General features: G+C 40.4%; 1 protein-coding gene across 1 annotated transcript in view; it reads left to right on the top strand.

Annotated features, from left to right (window-relative positions):
- Positions 1-10,405, top strand: part of tafa3a (TAFA chemokine like family member 3a) — a 28,385-nt gene extending 17,980 nt beyond the window's left edge. The window contains exons 2-3 of the mRNA XM_061070491.1: positions 9,359-9,508; positions 10,263-10,405. Coding sequence (XP_060926474.1) covers positions 9,359-9,508; positions 10,263-10,405 — 293 coding nt within the window. The remainder of the gene's footprint in view (positions 1-9,358; positions 9,509-10,262) is intronic.
- The last annotated feature ends 1,999 nt before the right edge of the window (positions 10,406-12,404 follow it).

Below are 12,404 nucleotides of genomic sequence, written 5' to 3'. Positions count from 1 at the left end.
TGATTGTGCTCAGGAACTCTCTGGAGATATCATAGAGAGTTTCTTCCGGCTACATAATAAGCCACTGGTGCTATCAAGAGGTTTTCGTAGGTATAAGATTGATACAGATGTGTTTTATTGTACTGTAATTACATACTGTATATTGACATTTAGGAACTATTATTCTGTTAATTGTATCATTGTCAGCTCTTGCACATATTTTATTATTATCCAGAGACTGACTGGATATGTGAGGATAACATTGATTTAAGAGTTGATTCATGACTGTGTCCAATATGTATTTTGTCAATTCTTCTTCTAAATGTGAATCTTTATTTGACCCTTGGAGGAAAATTGGTATACTGCAACTAAAGGATGGATTTCTTTATTTGGTAGCGACAGTGGAGATAATCACAGGAGGACAGGTATTGCAAGAGAGACGAATTTGACATGTGACAATGGTTTGAACAGGGGACAGATCGATTATGAGGTATTTGTTAAAAGGTAAAAGGTTCCTGTTCTTAAACTGTTTTAATTATAGCCATTAATATAGTCTCCTTTCAAAGTTATGACCATTAAGTGATCAACCAATGTTACAGAGACACATACATGGTAGAATTTTTTTTGTTTGTCTCACTTATTTATGCATTCAAATGAAAAGGGAATAGGACGCATGTTGTAGTAGTTTTCCCGATCCCCCGACTCTAAACTGATCCTGTGTCAGCAGCTGTTGCTGTGATGTTAAGCAGCTAAAAACGCTTTGCTCAGATAGAATCACATGCCAGAATTTTGAAGAACTAAACCCTCTATACTGCAGATATTTTGACTTGTCACAGGCGGATCAGCGAAGGTTTATATGATAAAATATATGATGGCTGAACTGAGCTGCCTCTAAATCTGGGTCCTGGCATAGTTTAGTCTGGTTACTGTTCTGACTCTTATACTGTGACGCTACAACCAAACAGAGCTGAGAGTTCATTTCCTCAGGGACTTCACCTGTTTGTGCTTTTTGTTCAATCAGGATAAATGTATATAAAAATATCTGCTGTGAAAAAGGCCTGTGAATAATTTGAAATTATAGACGCAGACACATCAAAAGTATCCCCAAAGGTTGGACAGTCTATTTTTTGGAATGCCTAATATGTATGCACATTATTAAAGGAATAAATATGTGAGTGTTTTCTTTTTACTAGAAAGATAAATGCCCCTCTCCCATCTGTTGCAGTACAGCCTGCAGCCCATTAGCTCATTTTAGCATAAAGAGTGTTAGAGGGGGGGTGGACGACAGTGAGCCAGGCTCTGTCCAAATGTGACGTAATGTTCCTCTCAGCACCTCTGAAGCTCACTAATTAACAGGCCGGGTGCTGTTTGTTTAATCTCTGCCTCGTGGTGATGATTCGTCGCTCCCAGCCAAGAAGCAGGTAAAACCACAACCTTGAGTTTTTACACTTAAGTTAGGGTTTTTTATATCTGTACTGCAACTTCTTCCTAGTTATAATCTGATACATATGTGATGAGCTGGTATCAGTGGGCCAATATGTCTCCCAGCCTCTAATATCATCTGTGTTAAAGCAACATGTTTGACCTTGTGCTCCTGTTATCGAAATGTCGTAACCGACGCCCTTTATCACTACGGGGATTCAATCGGATTCACATTAAAGGAGACATATTTTTGTCTTTCCTCTAGTTTGATTCATAGTTATATTGTGTATTTAAAAGACAAAATCCATTGTAAAGGGAGTTCAGCTCCCCCCGTAGATAACACTGCTCCTGACGCTCCTAAAATGTGACATCATGATACCCCGTCTGGCTGTTAGCCCGGAACGCCCCAAAGCATTTACTATTTGCACTGGAACCAGATGACCAATCACAGTAGAGTTGGTCAGCTGGCCAATCAGAGCAGACTGGGCTTCATCTGGAGGAGGTTTCTTAAAGAGACAGGAGCTAAAAGCAAGGTTTCTCAGCAAGGAGAACAATCATTTGTTTTCTGAACATTACAGCATTTAAACCTTCAAGTAATAACATGAATTTAAATTATGAACATGAACATGAGCACAACATGTCTCCTCTAGGACGTCACCGCATTCCAAACACAAAGGGTGAAAGGTGCAGAACAGTAATTGCTCAGGCATTTGCAATGTAGTCGTTAAGTTATGGATGTCAACTTTAATAAGTGCTTTGTGACGTAAAGTACTTATTATTAAAGTAGGTCTGTCATGGCTGTCATCTTAGCAAACCTTCAGTTTCCTATTGAGCCTTCAGTCATGTTATTGTTAAGCAGAAAAAAGGATTTCTGTCACTGGTAAGATTTTTGAATTGCACCAAATTACTGCAGGAGGAAAACGACTAAATTTCCGGGATTTCTACAGCATTTCTCCTCAGTGACGGACATTTTCTGGGACTTGACAGACATGTGGTCGAGATGGGACTTTTTAATACAACTCAATAGGCTTTCTTTGTTCCATGACAATTGAAACATCCTGTGCGTCAAACTGGCACAAGACATATTTGTAATTCAGGGTTTGCAGCTTTCCGTGAAGTCTCGCTGTCAACAACGAAATGAACGCCGGCCGTCTGCTTTCTCACGTATCCCCTGTTGTGCTTCTATTACTGTATCTTGCGCTTGACTGACCAGGTGAGGCCAATGTACAGCCAGCCAGTCCTGCAGCTGACAAGTTGGAACAGCGTGTTGTTCTTGATGCCTCCCTGAATGTTAGATCAATTGTTTGATTGCCGTAGAAGCTGAGAAAGACCAGTTGCTCTAAAGCTCGTATGATTGGTTCTGTGATACGGACGATGGGAGAGTGCTTTACTCCAGTGACTGGCAACAACTGTCAGGACAGAAACGAGCGTAGGGAGCTGTTCCCAGGAGGTTAAGTCTCCAGTGGAATTTCTAAAGAACCTTCTGAATCATCTTTTGCTTTTAATATAAATGTGACCTGTGTAAGTGAATTTAGAAAAAAGATCACCTTCAAAACACTGTATGTACATTAAAAAATAACGTGAGTTAGATTGACCTTGAATCTATAGTTATACAGTCGTTTTTTGGAACACAATCCATCCATATATAACCAGATCTATTAATGTAACCCAAATGTCTTCTTTTTTATTAATGCAGCTCTTGAATTAGATGATTGATTTCCATTTCCGTATTCATCTCACAAAAATAATAGTATATTAAGGACTGATTTTCCTGGTATTGTTTATGTAATAGGTTTAGGAGAAGAAACGCGGGCTGAAGACAACAATGCAAATTTTGCTCATGATGACATGTTTTTGCTGCATAGCCAGAATATAGGTTAACAAAAGGAGAACAAAGAGAAATTATTATGTCTTAATAAGACCACAAAAAAAAAAACACAAATATATCAACAGTAGCCAAAGTCACAACTTAATTACAAAGTAGCGTGTAAAAAAGTATTTAATCCATTGACCGTGTCTAAAGATAGACAACATGTCTCCACTTCCTCCCACTTTCCCAGAATAAAGCCAAATATTCCTTATGGCTGCCATCTTGCACATTTGGACCGAAAACTCAGCTCAGCAGTGATTGATTGATGGAGCCGCGGGATCAAGGTCTTGCTGATTCACTCACTAAATCAACGTCAGCCGTCCATCATGACGTTTAACCCTGTTTTTATAGCATCAAATACCTAAGTGAAGCAAATCTTATCACCACAGCAGTGTGATAAGAACTACAATAATGATTTTAGTCCCATGTCCCATCTACCAGCATGGATGTGGCCTAACCTCAACCCTCCTTATATATAGTATATGATATATACAATATCAGTAAACAGAATACACATTGGTGCTTTACACTGTCGAGTCAACACGTGTATTTTTATCCTGAAAGAACCTCAGAGCAGAGTCTCATATCTCTTCAAACACACCTCCTCTATCTTCATTTTATTATCTCGGTGTCTCCTGGCGTCGTGTGTTTGCCATTTCACTGAAAAGCACAACATGAAGATATTTTATAAATAAACTTGAGGGGAGACTGTTCCTCTCTTTTTTGGCTGCCTGCCTTTTGTCACCACATTAGCCAACCGCTGCCTGATGAACGTGACGTGAAGTCAGAGAGAGCGCGGTGGGCAACGTGACGGGTGAAATAAGCAAATTGAAAGCAGAGTGCATCTGTCAACTCTTCCTGTTTTTGTCAGAGGACTCACACTCTTATTTATAAATGCCCCGCACCCCCGTAAAAGTAATGACAGGTTTATATTTTCTGCTTTGAGATGTTCTGCACCATTCACCACCAACTACTGCACAGCCCTGTGTAATTTACAGTGTTTGATACTCTGCACTTTTATAAACGGGAAAAGAGACGGCTTGTCAGAACCCAATTTTCTACCAGTTTAATTCAATCAGCACTGGTAGAGTTCAGGTTTAGTCTTCAATAAATTTTCAATCTTTCAATTATAATACAAGTACTTCACTTAATATACAGAACATATGTGTTCATATTGCTTATTTGTTTACTGCGTTGTGATATTTGCTGTTTATGACAAGTTTCACTGTTTTTTAAAGTAGCAAATTATAGAATTTATAATTAATGCAACAGGCCTGTGATGAGATGTGAGAATCAGCAACCCTCTGAAAAGCGTAAAGCAACGCTGTAATACTTAGAATTGGGGTCAAACTTGAGTATCTAGTTGTGTAAGTTGAAGTTATTTAAGGTATTTTTTACGTGTCTTATTTGATGGGTTCACCTGGGAACTTTACTCCAAAACAAGCTACAAGAACTAATGTTTATCTGTTATTAAACATGAAAGGGAATGTTCTCGCTACTAAATGTATAATATTGGATGATAATACCAATAGATGGCCATACCACACATAGTGAATATAACGCTAGATTATGCACTGAAGTTGTGTATCCATTTAATTTATTCCATCTTCCTCAAACTTTTGCAGTGGCAGACTTTTGTGCAATTGGGACACACAAAATGTTCAATATTAAAACATTTGAAATAAACGGGCGATCAGCACTTTGTAGCAGCAGGGCGTGGGAACTTATACTCAACATCATTAATCAAGACAACAGAGTGTTCACGATGATGAGGACGGCAACTTGTTCTCCGGTCTGAGTGGAGCTCCAAAGGACTTTTACCAAACAGACAAATTTCTTAATGTGCGGCCGTGATGGTGCAGCCTCATGGTGCGGCTGCTCCCTGAGTCTGGTGTGTCTTGGTTGCAACCAGCATTGACACAGGCCACACAAACAGCCCATTCCTAACAGGTATGTTTATACCAGGTATTGCACAAGTGAAAACAAATGATTCATGAATATTATTTCATTATTAACAACATAAATGTTGGAATATAAAGCGTCATTTAATTTCAGGAGACAAGCGTTTTCAATGCAGATGCTTTAGAAATGCTGTGATATTCAAATGAAAGTGAATCAAGTGTCTCATGTCCGGGCGTATTACGAGAAAAGTAGAACAAGGTAGATTCCCTCCTTTTTCCCCTCTTCAGCTCGGTGCAGCTCCTGGTTCCATATTGGCATTTATCAGTCAGGGATCAATGAATATGATTGTGGAGCACAGTACTTTGCCTCAGAGTGGTATTGATTGGGCTGAAGGGTTGGGCCTGGTGCCAGTTCTCGTTAGTGGTCTCTGTCCTTTCACCTTTCTTTGTCTCTCATCTCTCCGTCCTGCTGACGTGGGCGGCGGCTGATTCTAACTGATCGCGGTGCTAAGTGCCAGAATGGAAATGGATCGATCACAGGTGTTCTTAGCCGTGTACACAGTGTCTCCTACGTGTGTGCTGTTCCCTTTACCGCCCTCACACCCCTCTGCTCCCGTCGACACCATCTAAAGCAGCGGTTTGTGCTGGGGACAGGGTGTCAGGGGGGGGCTGGTGGTTACACAGATCATTTTACAATCAGGGGCTAAATGGTCATTCATCTAATGACGAAGTGTCCTTGTGCATCACGTTGAAATCTTACCTGCCCAGAGCTGCTGTGCTTATACGTATTAACTCATGAGTGTTACACCGAAAGGACATTTGAAGAAACGCATCATCATGCAACCATCATACTGTGGTTGTTTTTAAGCTCGGTGAGGCCACTAGATAATAAAGTATAAGTAATTTTATTTATTTGCTAAATAGTCATACAATCATATAGTAATTTCATGTTTTTCTTTATTACATTATATTTTCCAAACAAAGGGGGATCAAGGAAGAAGTAAGCGGAGAAGGTAAATAAATAATTGTCAGATAATTATAGGCAATAAATCCTGACATCTAAAATAAAACCAAATAACTGGTAATTTTGCCAAATAAACATGAGCATGCACACTAATACAGCACTACAGTCATTTAGTTTAAATTCTATTATTTCTAGTATTATTTTTACATTAATATCAACTAAGTGGCATCTTTTTTTTTAAAATCTTATTTTTGCTCACTGAAGTAAAAAAAAACAAATGTGATACAAAATAAAATAGGACAGATATCATTGAGATAAGATTGTGCCAGATTTTACGTTCATATTGTTTTCTTTTTAATCCTAAAGGAAAACAATCTGAATCTAGTGTTAATGCTGGAATCTTCCACCACAGGTTTAAAGAAGAGATGAATAGATATTGCAAAGAGAAAAGCCAAAAAGATTTTGTTGACATTTTCACTATTACAGATTTGTCTTATTGTCTCTCATAGTCTGTACTTCATAACGGTCAGTTCACGGTTGTTTCTTCTCACATGGATCGTTACCAGCTCCGGCCGACCACGGCGCCCTGGTCTCTGACCCCTCATCCTGTCCACACTGCATGGTGGTTCAGGGTCCGGCCTCAGAGTCAGCGACCTCGGCCAGCAGCTGCAGATTTAATCAGATCTCTCCACACGGGCAGCCCCGACCAGCCGCTTCCTGCACCTTAATGAGTCCAGAGTCCCAGCCGCAGCTTTCTTTCCTCCTTTTCACAGCGGAGAGGATACGTACATGCGGCCAAAACTACAGCCAGTGATGCATTTCACGATGCAAGACAGGCAGACAGATGGAGGAAGTATTAGCGGCTATGAGTGTGACATCTGTCCCTTGACACTCTATTTTGACAGCTCGTTTAATTATTATGTGGCAGTAATATAAAGATATAATGTAATTGTAGAGCAGTCTTGATGTGAGCCCTTTCAAGAGGCTGACTGCAAACACATGCTATTTGTTTTCCTTTATAATCAGGTGATTTACAATGATTGTCTTTGCTCCTCTCACCTCTGGTGATTACCTATTGTCCATTTGCAACTATTGCTTAAACAAAGTTTGAATATTCCATCAAAGCTATTCCCCCCAACTTTTGAAATTAACTTTGACCGGGGGGCGTGCTGGTGGCTTAAGATAATCACATCAAGGGCAAGGAGCCTGACCTGTTTTTGCATCAGTAGGTTTCTCCTCGGTGAAAAGCACTCGATCGGCAATTGTTGTCTTGCCTTTTGTGGGAATGTGAATAGCACCTTATTGATTGGAAGCAAAATGTTTTTAATGTTGTAGATGAGATTTCTGGATTGCTGGCTAATGGGGAGATAGAAGCTCGCTGCAATCTATTTTCAAGTCAAGACCCAAATTGAAAATCTTTGCAGGCATAATTAAGGCTTATCTGAAAGGAACGTCAGAACTTTTTCACCTCTTTAAAAAAAAGAAAATTCTCTTGCCACCTATCCAATCCTGGTTGTTGCGTGTAAATGCACAAACATGCTTGGAATGGTTGATGAGTCCATGCAGAAGGTAATGAATATAAGATGGAGAGCAGTATCGATGTTTGGATTGACTTGATGCCGGTGGTTGTGCTTGTGTAAAAAACAGCCTTCTTGTTTTTAATATTGTGATGTACGCATGTGTAATAAGCATTTTTCTGATGTTAATGAAGTCGTTCTTTAGAAGTAGACGTGTGGTTTTTAATGTTCAGAAACTTAATTAGTCGTATCCCAACAGAGAAGTTCACCCTCTGTTCATCCTCTGGTCGGGGTGCAGGCTCGGTGGATTGAGTGTGATGCTCAAGGATACTTGGACAGGTGGGGTCACACTGGGGTTCACAGCCGGGGTCCTCCACCTGAGGGATGACCTGGATTTCAAGGAGGAATTGTGTCTGGATGTTTGAAACCAGAGCACCTCAGACATTACTCAAACTCCCTCTCAGGACTTTCTTCACAGCAAAGGAGACACGGAGGCTCACTGCTGATGAAACCCTGTCGACCTCATGGCAGAGCTACGTTTATATATTTGATTAAAGTTTTACCACCTGCTCATGTGAACAAGAATTTGTCTTCATCAATGACACTTCTTCATTGAAACATTGATTTAGCACTGTAAGTTCCTTACTTTATAAACTAGGTTGGCAAGGAGGTAGGTGATATTGAAAAATCATAGATCATGAAATCATTGGAGATTCATATTATTAATGAACTGTCTGTGTATTTACTACATGGCTGATATTTGCTTTTTCTCAAGAGTTAAATATGAACATCAATGCCTCAATTAGCTATCTGTATGTTATATTCTGGAGCTAAAGCTAGCAACCGCTTAGCGTAGCATAGCAATAGACTTGAGCTAAAGGAAAACAGGTGTTAAATCTTTGCAGCTCTGAAGTGCTGGTTGATAGATGTTGTTTCCTTTTGAAAGAGCTGGAGTCTGTTAGCTTAGCTTAGCACAAAGAATGGAAATGGGTGCTTTAAACAGGCGTGTATGTATGTATGAAAATCAACAATGGGTTGATTCAGTTCAATGTAGCCTGTAGTCTGTGTAGTCTTAAGCTGCTTTCAGACATGATCTCCCCAGACACTAGGCATTTTCTCTGGACTTTCTCCTCCTGGCCACGAGTATATGTTCCGTAGAAATTGATGTGAGAACCCAGCAGGGGATCTACCGCTGGATTGATAGCAAGCGAGTGGGGGGTTGATGGCTCTTCTAACACGCGACAGACACAAAAATGAATAAAAACAAAAAGAAAACAAATGTCTCCGGGTGTAAAAGCAGTGACACATAGCAGACACCAACAAGAGAGAGCTTGTGGTGTCTGTTTGTTGGTACCATTCAGATAAAAGTATTACTGTTTCAATGTTCTCATCTAGCTCTCAGCAAGAAAGCAAGCAGGAGCATTTCCCATAATGTGTTACCATTTTTAAAAGGTCACAATAAATGCTTTGTGAGGATTATGTATTGAATCTGTTTTATCTTGCTGTAGCAGAATTGTCAGTAAACCCCATGGAAATAGTAAAACCAACAACGAATTGAGATTTCACATATTTATTTGGAGGAAAGGGGCTTGAGTCTAAATGCCTTTAATCTGTGTACATTAAAGAAAATGCAGGAACAAACCCATGCTGTCTGAATGACGCCGTCACACGCTTTCTAACCGTCGCCTGTGTTTCTGATTTTCAGTTCACGTGAAAGCGGGAACCTGTGAGGTAATTGCAGCGCACCGATGCTGCAACAAGAACAAGATCGAAGAGAGATCCCAGACTGTCAAGTGCTCCTGCTTCCCTGGACAGGTGGCGGGGACGACGAGAGCGGCTCCCTCGTGTGTAGACGGTACGCCAGGCTTCTCATTACACTTTTGCTGATTACGGTGGAAATGTGGCGCGCTGCAGAACTGTCACAGCTGTCACTGGGTCTCTCGCTGTTTATTTCAGGGACAAATCCAGCGATGAGAGGTTTGTATTTGTGGAAAGAAGAAGAAAAACAAAACACAGTCTCGAGGTTTTCACATCTGCTGTTTGTCCCAGAGGCTTCAAAATCTTTCAAATCAAACTGCCCACCGGTTCTTTCTCTGTGTGGTGTTGTGAGGCCGTATCAGACCCTGTGTTCATCGGCGCAGACAGAAGGCCAGGTCATTTAATATCTTGTCAAAAGTGGCCTCCATTACAGGCCAATCGATCTCCATCTCCTCCTTTCACTGTAACAGCTCTGACAGGGGCTTCCTCAATTCTGACAGATCTCCCTTCACTTTGGAGATGAAGCCGTCTCTCCCCTGTAGGCCTCCTCGGAGCACCTCAAGACCTTGATGCTCCAACCTCTGCTGCACGCTTTATTACCCCCTCCAACATACAAACATCCGCTCACAACACTCAAGCTTGACACGGACCTGCAATTCAGACCTGAAAACACAAGGTGGGTCTGACAGGTCTCCGTGTCAGCCACAGATCAGAGGATGCTCTCCTCAATCATTGTGAAATATATAGAAACTGAAAGCAACACGATGCTCTTTCAAACAGCACGTTGTTAATTGCCTCCACTAAGTCTGTTCCTTTCCGTCACTGTTTTCCTTCCTTCGTTTTACCCGCAGCGTCGATAGTTGCACAGAAGTGGTGGTGCCAGATGCATCCCTGCATGGACGGGGAGGAGTGCAAAGTGCTGCCGGATCTGAAAGGATGGAGCTGCAGTACGGGAAACAAAGTGAAGACAACCAAGGTGGGTTTGACTCGCTAAATACTCGTGGGCAGACTTGTGGGTGTAAATTACCATGATAAAAAGTTTTTCTTTTTTCTAACGTGGCTGCAAACTGCCAGATTCACCGCCTGGGATAGTAGCTTTAACAAAATGACCCCAGAATAATGGATGGGTGCTGGATGAGTGTTTGAAAAAGAAAGAAATAAGAGCTGCAGAGAGCACTGGAGAAGATTTAATTCTATCAACTTCAGACGAGAGCAGAGTAGAGGAGGCAGCAGGAGAGGAGAGCAGTGAGTCACACGGGAGAGCCAGTCAAGTGTTTCTGGAAGCAGGGGGCTTACAGTAGTACAAAGAGGGGACTGAGGTTCAGTTACATCTGGACCTTTGTTGTTATAGTGTAACTGAACTCTTTATATTGTGTTTTACTTAAGCTGCTAATTGGGTTTGTTACAGTTAAACGCTTGTGTACAGTGGGGGAGGGGGGGCGGACAGGCTCTCAAACCAAAGTCAAGACTTCTACTCATGTTCATTACTGTGTGTTGATGTAACTGTTACACAATACACAACTATCAGTACACCTTTAAGGTATTAAAGGCATTTCCAATATTTTTTTTGACTGATGGGAACACAATCACTTTATTTACATTTCACAACATGTTCACTAATTCATCCATTCATTCGAACCACACTAATCACATTAAAGGTTTTAAAATTACGTTTTTTTTTTTTTTTTTATTTAAAAACATTCTGGTGTATTTTCCTAGTTGACCCTTTTGTTTTTGTCTTTAATGCAAAATGCTCTCAATTGAACTCGGATGTGGTTCAAGGAAATGGACCAAATGACCAAAGACTGTAAATAAAGATGGACATCTGCCTAAAGTGAAGCCAAATATACTGGCTGCAGTATAGGCCATAAACCCTGCCTCCTCCATGTTAACATATGGGGCATTGACCAAACTAAAACATGAAATGGTTTTAAATTTTTTAAAAATGGTTTCCGCCATTTTAGGTCATTCTTATAACAATGATGATCAAGTCTTCATTTAAAGTTATTTGAAGCTATAAAAACAGGGTAAAACGTCATGCTTGACAGCTGAGACCGACTGGTGATTGGTCGAGCTCATGAAGTCAAAAGCTCATGATACCATCACACGTGTCTTGGAAATTTTTGGCATTTTTTAGCAGTGGAGTGTTGACAAGAATTAATTCGGTATAAGGGATGACTTGAGACTTGTAGTTGTGAACTGACAAACCATGTAATTTAAGTGCAATTAAGAAGTGATTTATTATGTTTGATTGAAAGGCAATTAGCACTGTAGCTTGATGATGAACATACCACAGCTCTAATCAGTAATCTTTAATTGCGTTCAGGGAATTCATCATGAACTGCAATCAGAGTGTGTTTTAAATTAGAAGCTAAATACAAGAAAAAATATCTAAGGTATTTAAGATGTCAAAGTTATTCAAGAATATACCTGATCTAGAAAATTAACAAATACACAACATGACATTTGTCACAGTCTTTGCTGTATAATTTCACAAACGTTTGATTTACAGGGAGTAAATGACATAGAGTTAATCTCGTGAAGATAATAACTTCAGAAGAAAACGTTCTGATGAGCACTGGAGAAAAAAAGCTGATGCAAATGGAGAAAGTAAATATAGAAACAAGATTATCACCATGACACTCACAGTTCTCACTCTGTGATTAAGGTGAGAAAATAAAATGTGGAAGCACCCAGCAGATGATGACTTTTTTAAATGGAAAATCAATTATCACTTCTGTAATAAACAGTGTGAATGTGCACCAGCGACTTCATTGGTCCAAACGGGAAAAGTTCAGCCTCTAAGGAATCACAAACACATTGTCGGTGTCTGAGGAGAATCCAGCTCACGTGTCTCCACCTCGTGGTTTCAGCACTGAGGGGAAGAGAGAGAGAGAGCAGAGCTTGAGGTGGGTCCGCGCCTTTGAAAAGTCAGAGCTGGCTCGTATGAAGCTTCCAAACTGCCGGCAAGAGAAAAAACAAAGGCGAGTGAA

Source organism: Limanda limanda, chromosome 4 (genome assembly GCF_963576545.1).
Source record: "Limanda limanda chromosome 4, fLimLim1.1, whole genome shotgun sequence".
Classification (NCBI taxonomy): Eukaryota; Metazoa; Chordata; class Actinopteri; order Pleuronectiformes; family Pleuronectidae; genus Limanda; species Limanda limanda.
The sequence above is the reverse complement of the archived record's forward strand: the minus strand, read 5'-3'. Positions and strand labels throughout refer to the sequence as shown.